This window comes from Aquarana catesbeiana, linkage group LG01 (genome assembly GCF_042186555.1).
Source record: "Aquarana catesbeiana isolate 2022-GZ linkage group LG01, ASM4218655v1, whole genome shotgun sequence".
In the NCBI taxonomy this organism is placed as follows: Eukaryota; Metazoa; Chordata; class Amphibia; order Anura; family Ranidae; genus Aquarana; species Aquarana catesbeiana.
The window spans coordinates 476,436,378-476,457,219 of record NC_133324.1 but is presented as its reverse complement, the minus strand read 5'-3'; the positions used below and the strand labels follow the sequence as shown (position 1 = coordinate 476,457,219).

Sequence of the window (20,842 nt, the reverse complement as noted above, 5' to 3'; positions counted from 1 at the left end):
TATCTATCACAGTTTCGAAGGCCATGAAATGTCAAGATTGCACAACCCCCCCCCCCCAAATTACCCCTTTTTGGAAAGAAGACACTTCAAGCTATTTGCTGAGAGGCATGTTAAGTCCATGGATTATTTTATCGTTTGCCACAAGTGTCGGGAAAATTATAATTTTCTTTTTTTTTTTTACACAAAGTTGTCACTAAATGATATATTGTTCAAACATGGCATGGTTATATGTGGAAATACACCCCAAAATACATTCTGCTGCTTCTCTTGAGTATGGGGATACCACATGTGTCTAGATAGCACGATAGCACAACCCCCCCCCAAATGACTCCATTTTGGAAAGTAAACACCCAAAGCTATTTGCTGAGAGGCATGTTGAGTATTTTGCAGATCTCGCTTTTTGTCACAAAGTTTTGAAAATTGAAAAAAGAAAATAAATAATACATTTTTCTTTTCTTTCTTCATTTTAAAAAACAAATGAGAGCTGCAAAATACTCACCATGCCTCTTAGCAAATACCTTGGGGTGTCTACATTCCAAAATGGGGTAATTTGGGGGGGGTTGTGCTATCTGGATATTTCAGGGCCTCCGTAACTGTGATAGGTAGTGAGGAGTAAAATCACAATTTTACGTCTTTAGAAAACCTGAAGGCGGTGATTGATTTTCGGGGTCCTGTACATGGCTAGGCTCCCAAAAAGTCTCACACATGTGGTATCCCCTTACTCAGGAGAAGCAGCAGAATGTATTTTAGGGTGTAATTCCACTTATAACCATGCCACGTTTGAACAATATATCATTAAGTGACAACTTTATGTAAAAAAAAATAAATAAATAAATAAAAATTGTAAATTTCCTGAAACTTGTGGCAAAATATAAAATATTCCATGGACACAACATGCCTCTGAGCAAATAGCTTGAAGTGTTTACTTTCCAAAATGGGGTCATTTGTGGGGATTTTGAGATATCTTGACATTTCATGGCCTTCGAAACTGTGGTAGGTAGTGAGGAAGTGAAATCAGTGAAAGTGAAAGCCTGAAGGCCGGGATTGGTTTTTGGGTCCTATACACGGCTAGGCTCCCAAAAAGTCTCACACATGTGGTATCCCCGTACTCAGGAGAAGCAGCAGAATGTATTTTGGGGTGAAATTGCCCATGGTATGTTTGAGCAATATCATTTAATGACAACTTTGTGCAAAAAAAAAAAGTTTGTAATTTTCCTGAAGCTTGTGGCAAAATATAAAATATTCCATGTACTCAGCATGCCTATCAGCAAATAGCTTGGGGTGTCTACTTTCCAAAAAGGGGTCATTTGGGGGGGGTTGAACTGTCCTGGCTTTTTATGCACAATATTAGAAGCTTATGTCACACATCACCCACTCTTCTAACCACTTGAAGACAAAGCTGTTTCTGACACTTTTTGTTTCCATGAAAAAATATGTTTTTGTGCTAGAAAATTACTTTGAACCCCCAAACATTATATTTTTTAAAGTAAAGCCCTACAGATTAAAATGGTGGGTGTTGCAATTTTTTTTTCACACAGTATTTGCACAGCGATTTTTCAAACGCAATTTTTTTGGAATTTTAATGCACTAAAACACACTATATTGCCCAAATGTTTGATAAAATAAAAAGGATGATCTTAAGTCAAGTACATGGATACCAAACACGACATGCGATAAAATTGCGCACAAATGTGCAGCGGCGACTAACTACATACATTTTTAAAACCCTTTAAAGCCTTTACAGGTTACCACTTTAGATTTGCAGAGGTGGTCTACTGATAAAATTACTGCCCTCGATTAGTTATTTACGGTGATACCTCACATGTATGGTGAAATTGCTGTTTATATACCACATGAGACCGACGCTTGCATTCACCTTTGTGCGTGAGCACAGGGGGACAAGGGTGCTCTTTTTTTTTTTTATTATTATTTATTTTGCTTCTTTATTTTAGTTTTAAACTGTTCCTTTCATTTTTTTTTAATCATTTTTATTGTTATCTCAGGGAATGTAAATATTCCCTATGGTGGCAATAAGTGACTGGTACTCTTTTTTGAAAAATTGGGTTCTATTAGACCATAGATATCGCCTCTTCCCTCAAAGCATCTGACCACACCAAGATCGGTGTGATAAAATGCTTTCCCAATTTCCCAATGGCGCTGTTTATATCCGGTGAAACCTAAGTCATGAAATGCTCGTAGCTTCCGGTTTCTTAGGCCAGTGTTTCTCAACTCCAGTCCTCAAGGCGCCCCAGCAGTTTATGTTTTCAGGATTTCCCTCAGATGAAACAGCTGTGGTAATTACTAAAAGAGTTAAACTGATCAAATCACCTGTGCAAAATAATGGAAAGCCTGAAAACATGACCTTTGGGGCGCCTTGAGGACTGGAATTGAGAAACACTGTCTTAGGCCATAGAGATGATTGGAGCCGTTCTGGTCTCCGATCAGCTCTATGGAACCACCGGCTGCATTCTTGGGTTCCTTGGTGGGACAGGAGTGCCAGAGAAAACCATTGAAGACGGTGGGAGGGGGGTGTTCCCTCCCACTGTTTGTAAAAGCAGTCTAGAGGCTAATTTGCCACTAGGATTGCTTTTACATGAAAGCCGACCGCTGGCTGAAAAGAATGATACCTAGGTTAATACCAAAACCTGCAGGTATTATTCTGGTATAACCATTTAAAGTCCAGCAACATTCCAGTTTGTTGCTGGTACATGTTGGGCGTATATGGTAATGTTCTTATAGGCTGCATGAAAAAAGAGATTGATCGGTGGGGTATGCACACCATTAGAATACCGCCCTTCATCCATCCACTTCTAATGATGGGCATACATGCACCATTTTTTTTAACTGCGGTGGTATTATCTGAGGTGTATTTAGGTTTTGTGCTGCCCTAGGCCTGACTAAACTTGTGAACCCCCTAATATAAATACGACCCACCCTTTCCTGTCAATGCCATGCCCCTTCCTGTTTAAGACCCGCCCTGTCACCTGTAAACCACACCCTTTCCTCTTTAGGCTCCACCTTTTCTTCTTAGAGCTGCACCTCTTTCTCTCTGTACATTAACCACCTCCCACCCGGCCACTGCACATAAACGGCTGGGTGGTCATTTCCTTGTCCTGAGTGGACGTTCAGGAACGGACGTTCAGGAACGTCCCTCAGAGCGAGTGCTCGCAGCACGGCTCCAAGGCGCGCTGCGGCTTGATCCTGTGATCATTATGATCACAGAATCCAGCTGAGCAGAGATCGGGATATGGGTGCAGTGATCGGCCCTCCCGATCACGTGACGGCTGTGTCCAATCGCAGCTGTCACAATGTAAACAGAGACGCATGTCTCTGTGACAGTTCTCCCCGCTGAGCTCAGTGTGGTGGGGGGGGGGGGAATCTGCAGATCTGTGACAGCTCTCTGTGCGAGAATGATTTTACACAGAGAGCTGTTACAGATCACCCCACAAACAGTACACCAAGCACCACTGTCACCCCTGTCCCCATACACATGTCAGTGTTCCCATAAAACATCTGTCTGTCCCCCATCACTGCCAACACCAAATAAACACTGATTTGGGTTATTTTTACCAAAGAAATGTAGCACCATCATTTTTGGTCAAAATTTATCAAAAGAAAATACCAAAGAAAAGCTCTATTTGTGTGAAAAAAATTATAAAAATGTAATTTGAGTACAGTGTTGCATGACCGCGCAATTGTCATTCAAAGTGTGACAGCGCTGAAAGCTAAAAATTGGTCTGGGAAGGAGGGGGGTGAAAGTGCCCAGTATTGAAGTGGTTAAAAGTGGGTACCAAGTGCAGCCTCATCAGTGCCCATCAAAGCAGTCTCATCGGTGCCCATCAAAGCTGCCTCATCAGTGCCCATCAAAGCAGCATCATTAGTGCTCATCAGTGCAGCCTCGTCAGTGCCCATCAATGCAGCCTCATCAGTGCCCATCATTGCAGCCCCGTCAGTGCCCATCAATGCAGCCTCGTCAGTGCCCATCAATGCAGCCTCATCAGTGCCCATCAATGCAGCCTCATCAGTGCCCAGCAAAGCTGCCTCATCAGTGTCCATCAAAGCAGCCTCATCAGTGCCCATCAAAGCAGCCTCATCAGTGCCCATCAAAGCTGCCTCATCAGTGGCCATCAAAGCAGCATCATTAGTGCTCATCAGTGCAGCCTCGTCAGTGCCCATCAATGCAGCCTCATCAGTGCCCATCAATGCAGCCTCATCAGTGCCCATCAATTCAGCCTCATTAGTGCCCATCAAAGCAGCCTCATTAGTGCTCATCAGTGCAGCCTCGTCAGTGCCCATCAATGCAGCCTCGTCAGTGCCCATCAATGCAGCCTCATCAGTGCCCAACAAAGCCAGTGTGAACTGAGCCTAAGCCTAGGTTCACATTGGAGCAATTTGTCATGTGATTTGAGAGATCAAATCGCATGAAAAGTCGCAGGCTATTGGAGGCAATGGCACTGTTCCAATCGGTGCGACACTGATTTTGCAGCGTCGCACCGATTTGTAAAAGTAGTTTCTGTACTACTTTTGCCGATTTCAGGTGCGACTTCAATAGACCTCTGTGAATGAAGCCACACAAATGTCTATCAAATAGCACCTGAAATTGCGCTGACCTTGCTACTTTGAAATCGTGCTACTTCAAGTGAAGTAGCGTGATTTCAAAAGTAGCATCAATGTGAACCAGGGCTTAGAGATACAAGTAGCTATGAAAAGGTTAACCACATATAAAAGCAGACACTAAGGTGTTAAATGCCATTGATTCCAGAAGCACCAGCCTGCAGATATTGAGCTGTAAAGAGTTAACCATATATGTAAGCAGCAGTGTGCATGTATCCATTGAAATAGAGTGTAAAGCACAGCAAGGACATAGAGGGTTAATTATCAGAGAGTCCTTATTTCAGATAACAGGGTGATAGGAGAAACAAAGTTGGAGCACAGATAAGCCTTGTGAGGTTTTCAAGGAGAAACAGTGAAGAGGATCAGTATTTTATTCTCACTCTCCAGGATATGCGGACTGTAGCTGAGTCTGCCCACTGAAGCCACAATCAGAGCGACCCGGAATCACAACAGAGGAGGAGACGCTGACAAGTTCTCTCTCTCTCCTGTCTGTGCAGAGGGGAAGGGGAGGGGGAGGGGGGAACTGTGAGCACTCGTTGTGTGTGCTCCATGTAAGAGACGCTCGGCCAGCAACCTCCTGCAGTAAATTGACTGACTCGGGAGGCAGAGGGGGGCTTTTTTCGTGAGGGGGGGCGGCGTCGCCCACTGCCCCCCCACAAAGTGCCGCCCTAGGCTTGGGCCTTGTTGGCCTAGGCCAAAATACAGCACTGGGTATCGTGAGAGCAAACGCTGTTGCTGTCAAGATAAATAAATCAGTCCTGCAGCTGAATGGCGTAACTGAAAAACGATGGTAATAATAAAACATTAACTCAATAAAACAACTTATTTTTTTATCGCAATCTGTACCTAAAAAATATATGCCAAAGCATGAGGGCAATCTTCCCCTAATGTTAGGATCAAATCGCCCCTCCACCCTTGCCCCTATGCTTTGGCATATATGCGCTTTTTTTTAACTGTGGTGGTGAAATCACCTCCTACACCACTGGAGTCACGGCTTTATGTATCGTGGGAGCAAATGCTGTTGCTGTCAGAATAAATAAACCCATGTTGCAGCTGAATGCTGTACCTGTTAAGCAAATGATGGTTAACTATAAAAAAGTAACATTACAGTACAACAGTAAGACATGCCATACCTGCAAAGCAAATACAATAAAACACAGTAAAAACAAAACATTCCAGTTCTAAAATACAGTAACAATAGAAAGCAAACAATAGAGCGGACAATAGAGAGCAAACGTAAGAGAGAGAACAATAGAGAGAGAGAAGAAAAATAAAATGACAACCCTTTTTGGCTTTTTTATTTTTTTGTGTTTTTTTTTATTTTTTATTTTTTTTGCATTTTTATAAACTGTAAACTGTAATGCCCCATACACACAGTCGGATTTTCCAACGGAAAATCTGCAATCGGAGCGTGTTGTTGGAAATTCCGACCGTGTGTGGGCTCCATCTGACTTTTTCTATCGAATTTTCTGACACAAAGTTTGAGAGCAGGCTATAAAATTTTCCGACAACAAAATCCGATCTCGTCAATTCTGACCGTGTGTGGACAATTCCGACGCACAAAGTGCCACGCATGCTCAGAAGAAATTCCGAGACGGAACAGCTCGGTCTGGTAAAATTAGCGTTCGGAATGGATAGAGCACTTTCGTCAGGCTGCAATGTTTAAAATTGTTTAATACAGCGCACTCTCTTCTTCTTTATAATGCAGGAAGAACGAAGTAGTTTTGCTGCTGATATTCACACAGAGTTCTCACAAACGTATTTCTTTATTATTTATCGTGATTCCCTCAATATATTATGATTTGTCACATCTGACCAAAAATCTATATCTTTTTTTTTTGTGCTTTTTATTTTTTTCAAGCCTGATGTGTTTTGGGGTTTTTTTGGGGTTTGTATTTTTTTCAAGGCTGATCTGGTTGTTATTTTTTTTTTTTTTATTTAACATCCTGAATATTTTTGGGTGTGTTCTGTGTGTCAAGTTACCACAACACCATTATTATCTTGTATTATTTAATCTCAAGGAGATTGTTTGGTGTTGGTGTTCCTTGTTAATTTCACATTGTATTTTTGAAATGTACCTGCCTACTCACAAACAAACTGTCCTTTTTGAAGGAAAACACACATAGGCGAGTATAATTGAAACAAAAAAACCTTTACTAAGGGCTCACAACCAAACAAAAAGGGAGGCAACGCTGGAGAAACAGCAGAAATTGGTGAAGCCTTTGGCCCCCAGGGCACACATCAATTATTTTACTGCAAAATTGGTGGCCTGAGGAGTCCACATATAAGGGAGTGCAGTCTGCTCCAGAAGTCCCAGAGATCATGAAAGCAGCAGATGACATCTATGTCCCCATACAAGAGACTGCATCTTTGGCCAGACCACACTGAACCCAGGTCATCACTCTCTGGTCTTCCTTCCACGCTTCCTTCCACGCTGTGGCTGTGGTGGTGGAGTTGTGGCAGGAGGAGGAGGGGGAGGAGGAGGATGGTCCAACTCACTCAGGTAGGTATTGGGTGTGATTTCGCCCCTCACCCCCTTAGTTAAGACTTTATAAAGAAGGTCCTCACACAGGAGGCGTTGGCCCTCCTGCATGCCCTGCAGTTCGGTGGTAGCCATGCAGGCAAAGGCCTCTTCAGGAGTGGGGGTGGCTCTGAGGGACGCAGAAGCCTCCTGAATCAGCCTGAGTGCTGAATCCTGCACGTGACTCCCCTTCCTGGTCTTTTGTTTGGAAGGCGGAGGGGAGGAACCTGCGATTCGGTCAGGCTCCTGCTGTGCCCAGGCTTCTCCTGGCTGCCACTTAGCCCCGCCTCCTCCTGGCTGCCACTAACCCCCGCCTCCTCCTGGCTGCCACATTCCACAGCCTCCTCCTGTGTGCCACATTCTACAGCCTCGTCCTGGCTGAGGTCTTCCTGTGTATGAAAAAGGGACATAGTTTTAGTTTTTTAGTCATCAATCACACACAATTTTCACCTCATGACTGTTGCAAATTGAATGTTAACAAATATAACTGATGATCATTCTGAGCCTAGCATTTTTCATTCTTGTCCCAATTATTTTTGCCCACTACTGTCTATTGATATGTCAAACACTTTATTAAGCCCGGGTTCACACCTATGCGAATTAGAGGTGCGTTTCCGCACCTCTAATTCGCATAGCAGGAGAATGTGACTGGCTCCCTATGGAGCCGGTTCACATATCTCCGGGGCGGCTGCGGTGCGCACTGCACAAAAACGCTGTGCGTCTTTGGCTGCGTTTCAGGGACGAATTCAGGCATAGAATCGGCCCTGATTCGTCCCTGAAACGGTGAACAGGGACGCACAGCGCTCCTGTGCGGTCCGCAGCGCATTATAGTGTGAACCCGGGCTAAATCAGCAATTAGTGATCAATAATAACAATCTAGTAAACATCATTTATTTATTGACCAGAAATCTGTAGAAGAATTCTATACCTGGCTCCAGCTGGGCTCCTCCACTTCTTCCTGGCTGGAAGTCCCAGGTTGGACATCGGAAGCCTCAGCTGGGGTGGAAGGAAGAGTGGAAGGAAGAGTGGAGAGGGATTCCCTGACTTCAGTCTGGTCTGACAGAAATCGCAGTCTCTCATAGTACCACAGCCTGGGGACATAAATGTCATCTGCTGCAGCTCCTGGTCTCTGGGAATCCGTGACCTTCTTGCGCTCCCTAAGATAAGTGCTCCTCAGGCCACCAATTTTGGCTTTTAAATAGGGGATGGTTGCTGTGGGGACCACTGGCTTCACCAACTCTAGCAGTTTCTCCAGCACTGTCTGCCTCTTTTGTTTATTATTGTATTGGGGGTGTTTGACCTGCCACAGACAGGGCAGCTCCCTGTATTTGTATATGAAGGGGGGGAGGAAGTTGTGGTCATTGAAGCCATCCATTTTCTCTGCAAGACACAACACAAGACAAACCCTAATGTCAGGCAAAACTCTCCTAATCTTGTTACAATATAGGCCTCAATTTAGAAGCAGTATAGGCCCAAGTTTAGATCTTACCTTCGTTATCACGATCGGCGCCTCCGATACTCCTTCCTCCGCTCACAGATCGTACATACTACACACGCATGTTACGCTTTATAGACACTGCGCATGCATGAAACTCCGCCCACCTCTGACGTTCTTTCTAGTTTATTCCCCGCCCCTTCTCGTTCGTCGCAGTGGGGGAAGAGCACATGGCGGAGACACAGCAGGTGTCTGATAATTACACCAACGAGGAGGAGGAGGAAAGCCTGGAGCCTGAAACGTCCCGATCCAGAAGGAGACGATTTAAGGCATCAAATATGTCCTTTGGGGAGATGTTGGAGATGGTGGAAATCCTGAAGAAGGCCGACTATGACGGGAAGTATGGACCTTACCCCAACCCCAATGTCCGAAAGGCCAAGATCATGGCGAAAGTGGTCAAGAGTCTGCACCGAAATTTTGGGGTACGGCGATCCAAGGATCAGCTCAGGAAGCGGTGGTGGGACCTCAAATTAAGGGAGCACGAGCAGTACAGAAGGATCAGCAGAGTGCTGCAAAAAAGTAAGTAGTTGTCCTGTGTTCCTATTCTTTATGTTTAGTACATTCGTGCTGCTCCATGTGCTTTTCTTTACTGTTATCCAGTTTAAAATGACAACTTTCATGTTCATGGGCACATTATTCGTTCGTATGAAACATTGTTCGTTCGGCCTAGAAAACACCATTGTTTTGGCCATATGCATTTGCAAACATTTTTTATGGCCTACTTGTCTGAAAATAATTTGGTTGTGTAGATGGGTTTGTAACTAGAATGAAATGCAATCTAGATTCTGTGTAAGGAGAGGACTCTCAGCAGCTGTTTACACATCTGAAAGCTGGAGCACTAGTGTGGGACACCAGAACACCCTTTTTATTAGGGGGTCCACACAGGTGCTCCAGTGTATACTATAGGGGTGTCTCCATCTGTGAAGCTTGTACTAAACAGGTAAGTATTCAAGCTTGACAAAGGACAATAACATTTCAACATCTTGGAACTCTGCCAAAACAGACAATTATACCCCACTTCCAAGCAATGTTTCATATTTATAGTTCTGCCATCAAATATCTGTGTGCTAAGTATACCTATTTTTTTTTTTACATAGGGGATAAAAGACTCAGAGGACACCCCTCATTCGAGGAGACCACAGACCCCCCACCTCTGGAAGAAGGGGAAATCCCACAAACACAACAGGAGGAGGAGGAGGGAGACGTGGTGGAAATAGTCACCACAACAGGTGAGTGTTTGCGACCACAGGCTCAGGTAAGAGATGGATGCCGGCATATTTATAATACATGGTGTGTTTTTGTTTCTATCTTTTTAGGGGATCGTGATGTTGTGGATCCAGATAATTTCACCTCTGAAAGTGCACAGATCCTGATCGGGGAGATCATGGGGTGTAATATGGACTCCAAACATCTCTATGGCCTAAGAAACCGGAAGCTACGAGCATTTTATGACTTAGATTTCGCCGGATGTAAATAGCGGCATTGGGAAATTGGGGAAGCATTTTATCACACCGATCTTGGTGTGGTCAGATGCTTTGAGGGCAGAGGAGAAATCTAGGGTCTAATAGACCCCAATTTTTTCAAAAAAGAGTACCTGTCACTACCTATTGCTATCATAGGGGATATTTACATTCCCTGAGATAACAATAAAAATGATTAAAAAAAAAAAAAAATGAAAGGAACAGTTTTAAAATAAGATAAAAAAGCAAAAAAATAATAAAGAAAAAAAAAAAAAAAAAAAAGCACCCCTGTCCCCCCTGCTCTCGCGCTAAGGCGAACGCAAGCGTCGGTCTGGCGTCAAATGTAAACAGCAATTGCACCATGCATGTGAGGTATCACCGCGACGGTCAGATTGAGGGCAGTAATTTTAGCAGTAGACCTCCTCTGTAAATCTAAAGTGGTAACCTGTAAAGGCTTTTAAAGGCTTTTAAAAATGTATTTATTTTGTTGCCACTGCACGTTTGTGCGCAATTGTAAAGCATGTCATGTTTGGTATCCATGTACTCGGCCTAAGATCATCTTTTTTATTTCATCAAACATTTGGGCAATATAGTGTGTTTTAGTGCATTAAAATGTAAAAAAGTGTGTTTTTTCCCAAAAAAATGCGTTTGAAAAATCGCTGCGCAAATACTGTGTGAAAAAAAAAAATGAAACACCCACCATTTTAATCTGTAGGGCATTTGCTTTAAAAAAATATATAATGTGTGGGGGTTCAAAGTAATTTTCTTGCAAAAAAAAAAAAATGTTTTCATGTAATCAAAAAGTGTCAGAAAGGGCTTTGTCTTCAAGTGGTTAGAAGAGTGGGTGATGTGTGACATAAGCTTCTAAATGTTGTGCATAAAATGCCAGGACAGTTCAAACCCCCCCCCCAAATGACCCCATTTTGGAAAGTAGACACCCCAAGCTATTTGCTGAGAGGCATGTCGAGTCCATGGAATATTTTATATTGTGACACAAGTTGCGGGAAAGAGACAAATTTTTTTTTTTTTTTTTTGCACAAAGTTGTCACTAAATGATATATTGCTCAAACATGCCATGGGAATATGTGAAATTACACCCCAAAATACATTCTGTTGCTTCTCCTGAGTACGGGGATACCACATGTGTGAGACTTTTTGGGAGCCTAGCCGCGTATGGGACCCCGAAAACCAAGCACCGCCTTCAGGCTTTCTAAGGGCGTAAATTTTTGATTTCACTCTTCACTGTCTATCACAGTCTCGGAGGCCATGGAATGCCCAGGTGGCACAACCCCCCCCCAAATGACCCCATTTTGGAAAGTAGACACCCAAAGCTATTTGCTGAGCGGTATAGTGAGTATTTTGCAGACCTCACTTTTTGTCACAAAGTTTTGAAAATTAAAAAAAGAAAAAAAAAAATTTTTTTTTGTCTTTCTTCATTTTCAAAAACAAATGAGAGCTGCAAAATACTCACCATGCCTCTCAGCAAATAGCTTGGGGTGTCTACTTTCCAAAATAGGGTCATTTGGGGGGGGGGGGGTTGTGCCACCTGGGCATTCCATGACCTCCGAAACTGTGATAGGCAGTGAAGAGTGAAATCAAAAATGTACACCCTTAGAAATCCTGAAGGCGGTGATTGGTTTTCGGGGCCCCGTACGCGGCTAGGCTCCTAAAAAGTCCCACACATGTGGTATCCCCGTACTCAAGAGAAGCAGCAGAATGTATTTTGGGGTGCAATTCCACATATGCCCATGACCTGTGTGAGCAATATATCATTTAGTGACAACTTTGTGCAAAAAAATAAATAAATAAATTGTCACTTTCCCGCAACTTGTGTCAAAATATAAAATATTCCATGGACTCAACATGCCTCTCAGCAAATAGCTTGGGGTGTCTACTTTCCAAAATGGGGTCATTTGGGGGGGGGTTTGTGCCACCTGGGCATTCCATGACCTCCGAAACTGTGATAGGCAGTGAAGAGCGAAATCAAAAATGTACACCCTTAGAAATCCTGAAGGCAGTGATTGGTTTTTGGGGCCCCGTATGCGGCTAGGCTCCCAAAAAGTCCCACACATGTGGTATCCCCATACTCAGGAGAAGCAGCTAAATGTATTTTGGGGTGCAATTCCACATATGCCCATGGCCTGTGTGAGCAATATATCATTTAGTGACAACTTTTTGTAATTTTTTTTTTTTTTTTTGTCATTATTCAATCACTTGGGACAAAAAAAATGAATATTCAATGGGCTCAACATGCCTCTCAGCAATTTCCTTGGGGTGTCTACTTTCCAAAATGGGGTCATTTGTGGGGGTTTTGTACTGCTCTGCCATTTTAGCACCTCAAGAAACGACATAGGCAGTCATAAGTTAAAGGCTGTGTAAATTCCAGAAAATGTACCCTAGTTTGTAGGCGCTATAACTTTTGCGCAAACCAATAAATATACACTTATTGACATTTTTTTTACCAAAGACATGTGGCCAAATACATTTTGGCCTAAATGTATGACTAAAATTGAGTTTATTGGATTTTTTTTAGAACAAAAAGTAGAAAATATCATTTTTTTTCAAAATTTTCGGTCTTTTTCCGTGTATAGCGCAAAAAATAAAAACGGCAGAGGTGATCAAATACCATCAAAAGAAAGCTCTATTTGTGGGAAGAAAAGGACGCAAATTTAGTTTGGGTACAGCATTGCATGACCGCGCAATTAGCAGTTAAAGCGACGCAGTGCCGAATTGGAAAAAGTGCTCTGGTCAGGAAGGGGGTAAATCCTTCCGGGGCTGAAGTGGTTAATGTAGAAAGCTGAGTTTTTCAGTGTTAAGACAGGTCACTAATGATTATCAATTTGCCTGTTCAGAAATCTATAATGGGCTATATGGGCATTGTTGTTAATTAAGGAATGTTGGACTGACATATTTGGTAACACACCTGCCATGATGTCAACTAGAAGCATATTGGAGAAAGAAAACAAACACTTTTGATAGCAGCACGGTCTATAAAGTCTTTACCAATGATCAGCAGCTGAACTGTTGGTGCAAGTTCCACCTGTTCTGAGGGTCGAGTACCTGAACTGTTCCATCCGCTATCATGGTTAAGTACCTGAATCTGATGGTGAAGTACTTGAACTGTTTTATCTGCTCTGATGGTCATGTGCCTGAACTGTCTGTAAAAGTTCCAGCTACTATGTGGTTATGTGCCTGCACGTCTATGACTTGTGAGCTGCAATAGTCCGAAGGATATGGACTTTGTATTCTACAGTTCTTTCAGTTCTACAGTGTTGCAAGTGTTATGCTGCAGCTGCGTTCTGGTAACCGGATGTCTAAGACTCTGCTGACCATCACCAGATATGGAGGACTTTGACAAGAGTATCTATGCGTTTAAACTTTTGGAAAGGAAAGTTTGATGCTCATGCCTGTACTTTCAAAAGGAAGTTTGGTGTTATTCTGTTAGTCCAACATATAGTTGTTTTTATAAGCTTGGACATTTTTTATATTTTTCAGCCCTAACATAGCAGAATGAGATTTCCTGGACAGGTAAATCAGACAGAGAAAGTGGATCAAGAGATAGAACTTTAGATAAATAAGACGAGGTGTGGAAGGATGTAAAACTGTTATACATTGATTTACATGTGGAAAATACCCAAGGGGTGGGATATATGGGAGATGGACCATATTTAATAATGAGGAGTGTTTCGCATACATACTCATAATACTGGAAATGTGAAGGATGAAATTAATGAAGTCAGAAATGTTTATATTGGAGTACAAGCGAAAAGACTACCTTGAGTAGAACATTTTGAGATATTTATAAGTAATCTTTCTATATATATAAATTGTATGTTTCTGAGCTCACAGACGGTCATTCACAGATGGTCACATTGTCTCGGGCTAGTCTTTTGTTAGCACCAGATAAAACCAGCTTTTTCGCGCCTTCCATCTAGCCTTTAAAAGGTCAGACAATAGAGAAGGCCAGTGGACTTCTTCTACGGACATGAATGTGGGACATAAATGTGCCTAGATTTTGAACAGATCAACTTTAAGTAGTTATGGGGTCCCCTGGAATTGAATATGCTATATTTATCCTGTATCGTATCATCTGTAATACATCTTTAATCGAAGCTAAGTAAAACTTTTTATTACATTCTTTGTGTGTTTTAATCCTTGCATTTACTGACCACACATCTGAAAGGGTAAATATATAAATGAACCTATGAATAAATGTAACACAGAATTTAATCCCTTGTTACACCTGACTCTGCAAATGCTGCAGTTATGTGTTTAGTGTTTTGTAAGTGACAGTGATCGATTGATACTGCACTTGAGTGGGCTGGGCGGAGGGTCTAAATGCAGGTGCTAGCAGGTATCTGGGCTGATCCCGCTAACACTGCGTTTTTGGGAACCCTAAACTACTGGGGACACTAATATAGATCTGATCAGATCAGATATTGATCCATTCAGACACTATACTACTAAGGGAGGTGTATGGTGCGTGTGTGGGTGTTAGCGCTACTGGCACTAATCTGACGCTGCCTGGGGCGGCGCAGACCCTAATTGACCCTAATTGACGCTAAAACCTAACTGATATCACCTTCCAGGGGGTTAAACCTTTTGTTAGGTAATATACGGCGGGTGCCCTGACGCTTTAAAAAAATAACTAACTGATCAGTGTCATCCGTGACACTAATACGGTGATCACTGGTGACAGAGGGTAAACCTTTATTAGGGGGGGTTGGGGGGGTCCCTAGACCTATCTGGGGCTACTACTAAGTACCCTAATGCTGATTAGTGTCACAAATGACACCAGTACAGTGATCAAAGAAAAATATGAACACTGCACTGGGTGACACAGTGACAGGGAGTGAAGGGGTTAACTGGGGGGCGATCGGGGGGTGAAATATGTGCCTATATGTACTGTGTCAGTGTAGCATTGGTGCAACTCACGTTTGTATGTCCTCTCTCCTCTCTCTGGAACTCTAAAGAAATCCAGAGAGAGCGGTGACATTCTTTCCCCTGTCTGTGTTTACACTTACACAGGCAGGGGAGGATTTAGTTCGTCAGGACCGATCAGCAGGTCCAGGCCAGAAATCATTGGCCTGGACCTGGAGACTGATCGGTTCTGAAGCGAATCTAGGGGGCGCACGCTCCCGACATAAGGTAACGTCGATTTGCCAAGCCGAGCCAACCTGTCACAGTAAAACTGCGGCGGCTGGTCCAGAAGTGGTTAAATAAGCTAAATACACTCCAGATGCATCAAAAAGGTGTGCAAAGTTTTACAATTTGTTTTCTTTAGAAAGCAGCCACAGCCTGAGCAGGAAAGCCTGTGTTCTGCCAACCAGGGGTAATCTTTGTGCGAACAATCATGACCATGGCCATATTTGGGTAATGATGTCACCATGATCTATGCCCCATCCCTTTTATTGCCAATGATAACTCAGGAAGTTATCATCGGCCACCATCGCGTTAGGATTGTCAGGGTTTTTTATTTTACTGGGTGTCATTCATCGTGAATGACGAGGACTTACATCGCTGGTTGAAGTGATTGATGAATGATTTACATTTTTTTAATAAAGGACTCATCAACAACTATGTTTGTGTGTTTCTTTACTTTTTACTCTTTTTGTGAAAGAGCAGGGGTACAATGTACAAAGGAGAGGCCAGTATCAGAGTGCCCCCTTATTGTTAAAAGGGGCTTTTAGATTCCAATAAACCTCCCGCCTACAGACCCCCAAAGCCACTGTGCCAGGGTTATGGGGAAGAGGAACTTGTTCTTATCAACGTGGGGGCAAGGTAATCCCTTTGTTGAGAACATGTGGCCAAATATAGTTAAAGAGTGAGGGCACATGCTCACCATCCCCCATTTCCAAGCCAGCCAGGCTGCATACTCTGATAAGAGTCTGATCTGGGTTTTTTGGAGGGATCCTGCACTTTTTTTTTTTCTTTGCATGGAGTTCCCCTTTAAAATCCATACCAGACCTGAATGGGCCTGGTAAAAATAATGAGGGGAAACCCTAAGCTGTTTTCTTTGTGCAGGGGTCCGTATTAATCTATTATCTAGAATAAGGGTCTAGAACAATGGTCTCCAAACTGCAGCCCTGGGGCCAGATGTGGCCCTTGGCTTGCCTTTATCCAGCCCCTGAGGCATTATTCCTGCCACTGACACCAACCATGGGGTATAATTCCTTCCACTGACAACAAAAATGGGGCACTATTCCTCCCACTGACACCAACTATTTCTTCCCCCATACCAACAATCTACAAATGTTTACTCCCAGTGGGCACAGTCCGGCCCCCTAACGTCTGAAAGACAGTAAACTGGCTCTTTTTTTTAGAAAGTTTGGAGACCTCTCTTCTAGAACAAAGCGGCTGCTAGCTATAATTTTGCAAAACTTTTGTTTTGATGCAACAGGAATGTATTTACCTGATTTAGGGCAGGTTCACACAATGCCCTTACATAAATACATGAATGTGTTGTGTGTTCCAGTGTGATTCACATGTGGTTCTGTGCGTCGCAATTTCAGCCCATTCATTGTGAATTGGCTAAAATCGGACTGCACCACACCAAAGTAATGCATACATTGTAACAAAAGTACCATGCGACCTGGGTGCAGGAAGATGCAGGCAAACACACTGCGTTTGTGACCTGCTTTTGGAGTGCTGTTAACTTCCTATTGACACTCGCTACAGATCATAAATGGGGTGCAGTTTAAATCACACAGGAATGTGTAATTCATGTGCCGGCATGGTGTGAACCAGCCCTTAAACTGAATGTTCAATTGAGCTTTAAAGTCATTTTTAAATCATTTCTACTTATGTTGTCTTCTATTTATCCACCTTGTGGTTACAGGACTATGGGGTCAATTCACTAAGAGTTAAATGACGCTGAAAAAAAATGCTGTAGAATAACAAATGCGGAAACAATTGTGCAAACGTTCAATTCACTAACCATTATATCTACTACTACATATTTTCATGTGGTAATTGAGCTAAGGGCCGCCACGTCCTTAACTACAGATGACTCATCAGCTGTCAGCGTTTTCCCCGCTGACAGCTGGATGTAAAGATAACATGCCGGTAATAAAAAGTTATGAAAAAAACAGCATGGGGTCCCCTCCCCATGCATACCAGGCCCTTTGGGTCTGGTATGGATTTTAAAGGGAACGCCACGCTTTAAAAAAAAAAAACAGCGTGGGGGACACCTTGTTAAAGAGGGCTTCCAGATTCTGATAAGCCCCCTTCCCACAGACCCCCATAAGCACCGCCCAGGGTTGTTGGGAAGAGACCCTTGTCCCCATCAACAACGGGAAAGAGTGCTTTGGGGGGGCAGAGCTCCCCCTGCCCCAAAGCACCCCCCCACACATGTAGAGGGCATGTGGCCTAGTATGGTTCAGGAGGCCGGGTGGTGCTCGCTCATCCCCTCCCTTTCCTGACCTACCGGGCTGCATGCTCGGATAAGGGTCTGGTATAAATTTTGGGGGATCCCACACCGTTGTTTTTGTATTATTTTGGTGTGGAGTTCCACTTAAAACCCATACCAGATCCGAAGGGACTAGTATTCATTGGGGGTGGGGGGGCACGCTGTTTCTGTTTTTAAGTTTTAAGGGCCGGTTCACACTGGTGCGATGTCAGAGATCGGATGTGATTTGCACGGCACTGCAGTGAAAAAACACATGTGATCTCTGTGCGATTTCAGCCATAAAGATCGTATGGCTGAATTTGCATCAAACCCGCACAGGACCCTTCTTTTTGTCCATAGCAGAATCGGATCGCATGGGTGTGAACACCCATGCGATCCGATTCTTACCTGAGTTTGCAGATCGCACTGCGATATACGAACTGATTTGGGGGTTTCATTAACTTTTACCTGGTACTCCCAGCAGTTTGCATAGGGCAGTGTGAACTGCCGCCGGGAAACATGCGATGCAGGAACCCGCAGTTGATTCGCAGGGTTCCTGGCATCGCAGCAATGTGAACCGGCCCTAATTGCCGGCATGTTTTCTTTACTTTCAGCTGTCAGCGGGGAAACTGCTGACAGCTGATGAGATTGATAAGGACGCGGCAGATGGCTTTCCGGCCCGCAACCAGCAATTTGGGGGGGACCCCCACACTATTTCTGACAAATACCGCATGTGATACCGCCAGCAAAATCCTGGTGATAACTATTGCATGGTCTTTTACTCTTTGTTCTGTTTCTGAATTAGATTTAGGAGCTTACCTCTTTTTTTTGATGATATTTGCCAGCACATTTTTCATTTTGCGGTAAATATTGCATATTCTTAATTTTTTATTATTTTTTTAACACATGCAATAATTTATGCAAATGAGTCACATGACTATGTTATTGCATGCGGTAAACATTAGTGAATTGACCCCAATGCTGTATAGTAGTTATATACTATACATACAACACTTCATCCCTTGCAGTTGTGTAAAGTAGGTACAACCTGACTGATTTTGTCTGTAGGTGGTATCAGCATTTTGTCTGTAGGTGGTATAAGCCACCCATGTTTTATGCAATATTTATATACAATTGCTCATGTCAGCTTGTTTGTGTGCCAAAATCAACTGGTTTTGTTACTAACAGCATTTTTTATTTCTATCTTTCCTATGCAATTATGTTGAAGTTTTTGTGATCATAACCATTAATTGTATTGTGTTTATTATGCTTCAAAACCGGCCACTATATATAAATGTCCTTGTCTTTGAGTTGTGATATCTGAATGATGCCTGTAGCTACAGACATCATTCAGATGTAATTCTTTTCAGCCGGCGATTCTGTGCATGATAAGAATGATCATAGCGGCAGTTTCGCCGCTTGATTGTTCTTACAGGCGACGGGAGGAGACGTCCCCCCCTCCCGCCACCATCCGGTGCTTCTCCGGTCTCTCCCGTGCCATCGGGGACCCGAAGAAAGAATCGGCCGGTGCAGGATGAGGACGATAGAGGTGACTGGTGACCAGATGGTCACCAGTCATCTCTATGACCATCGGAGGCTCGGGAGCGATGTTATGACGTCATGCCCGGTAATAAACAAAGCCGTGATCGCGGCTGTCAGCATGAGATCGGTAAAAAAAAAAAAATTCCCGATCTCATGCTTTCCAGCCTGGAGGAGAGATGTGGGGTCCTATTGACCCCACATCTCTTCATAAGGAGGACCTGTCACATAGATTCCTATTACAAGGGATGTTTACATTCCTTGTAATAGGAATTAAAAGTGATCAAAAAAAAAATTGTAAAAAAAAGTGTAAAAACCAAAAAAATTAAGTAAAATAAAAATATATACACCTATATAGACATAACTTCTATTCTACTTACGGTGTATACTTCCATTGAATATTTGGCTGAAGAGCTTCCTGTCCATGTCAAGCATGAATCATTAAATGATATAAGGTTACCAAATATGTGTTTCCCTGGAAAACAAACACAAACATTATACCTTATATTATTATTCTATAAAAGTATATAATATTTACTATGTGTAAGAGGGGGCAGGCTCAGCTGGTATTGCCAGCAGTAAACTATGAATGGGGCAGGGACACACGGGTACAGTCCGAAGAAGTTTTTATGTTGTACTTTATTCAGCAAGGCAGTAAACAAACACAGTCTATCGCTGCATAGCATAAACAAAATATCTGCTCATCTGAGCCACTAACTACATTTATGTCAGTTCCTGACTAACAAGGTTCTCTGTAATGAGTTCCCCAGAACAAACAGGCAGCACTTGTACCTTTTGGTGACTTTTCACCCAGCATCAGGCTCCCGCAGCAGAGTGTTAGAGTCAGAGCCCTGAGCTTTGGTCAGGTGACATATAAAATGGCCTGTGGACAGCTGGGCAAATAATACGGTCTGGCTAACAGGATGGATGCGAACCTACAAATAGAGGCTTTATTTCACTCAAAGCTCTACAAAGCCTCCATGACTATTACCAGAGCTCAATATCCACATAAACCCTGGAGCTCCTAACCATGTGTAGGTAAAACACCTAGTTGAATCGCATTCCCTCCAGCTTCTGAGACACAGTATGCAAACCTCACCCTTTTTGGTCTCTACATATGCCTGTTGCCCCCTTTTTAATAACCACCTTTCTCCCCCTGGGCAGTTCCCCCAACAGTTCTGTTGGTGGATCAATACGGGCTTATATAGGGCAGGTAATTTTTTTAGACCCTGGAGGAATCAAATCGGCTGAAAAAAACTTGAAGATGCCAAACTGGGAACTGTTTCATTATCGTCAAATACCTCGCTTTCTAAATTCTCTCAAATGTAATACGGAGGCTATAACAACTACTTTTTTTGAGAATAGATGTATGAATAGACCAGGAACGAGGGGTGGTATTTTGGAGCTGAACTCCTTCCCCTTTACTCCTATGGGTAAGCTTCCATATCAGACAGTATGGGAAACCGAACTGGGAGAGGAGATAGAGGAGGAGACGTGGGCATGATGTTCAGACATGGTGCACAGGATTATGAACACTACTCTGGTGGAGGCTAACTACAAAGTTCTCTCCTGTTGGTACCTTTTACCTTGCAAATTGCACAGATTTATCCAGATGCCTCACCTCTCTGTTATAGGGGATGTGGCTAGGAGGGTACTATGTACCATGTGTGGTGGGTTTGTCCAAGAGTACAATATTTAACCTCATTTATTCAGCGACAGGTGTCAATGAACCGAAAAATGGTAAGACGGTAATGATCGCTTGAACGAAACTCCTAGATATATGCATATCTTAATTTTTTACATCCTTTTGGCGGCTAATATGACCG

At 43.1% G+C, this 20,842-nt stretch overlaps 1 protein-coding gene across 3 annotated transcripts in view; it reads right to left on the bottom strand.

Moving 5' to 3' along the window:
* Window positions 1-20,842, bottom strand: part of SUSD1 (sushi domain containing 1) — a 295,273-nt gene that overhangs the window by 148,995 nt on the left and 125,436 nt on the right. For all 3 annotated transcript variants that reach the window (XM_073591463.1, XM_073591465.1, XM_073591471.1), the window contains exon 15: window positions 19,397-19,491. In XM_073591463.1, the coding sequence (XP_073447564.1) occupies window positions 19,397-19,491 (95 nt within the window). The remainder of the gene's footprint in view (window positions 1-19,396; window positions 19,492-20,842) is intronic.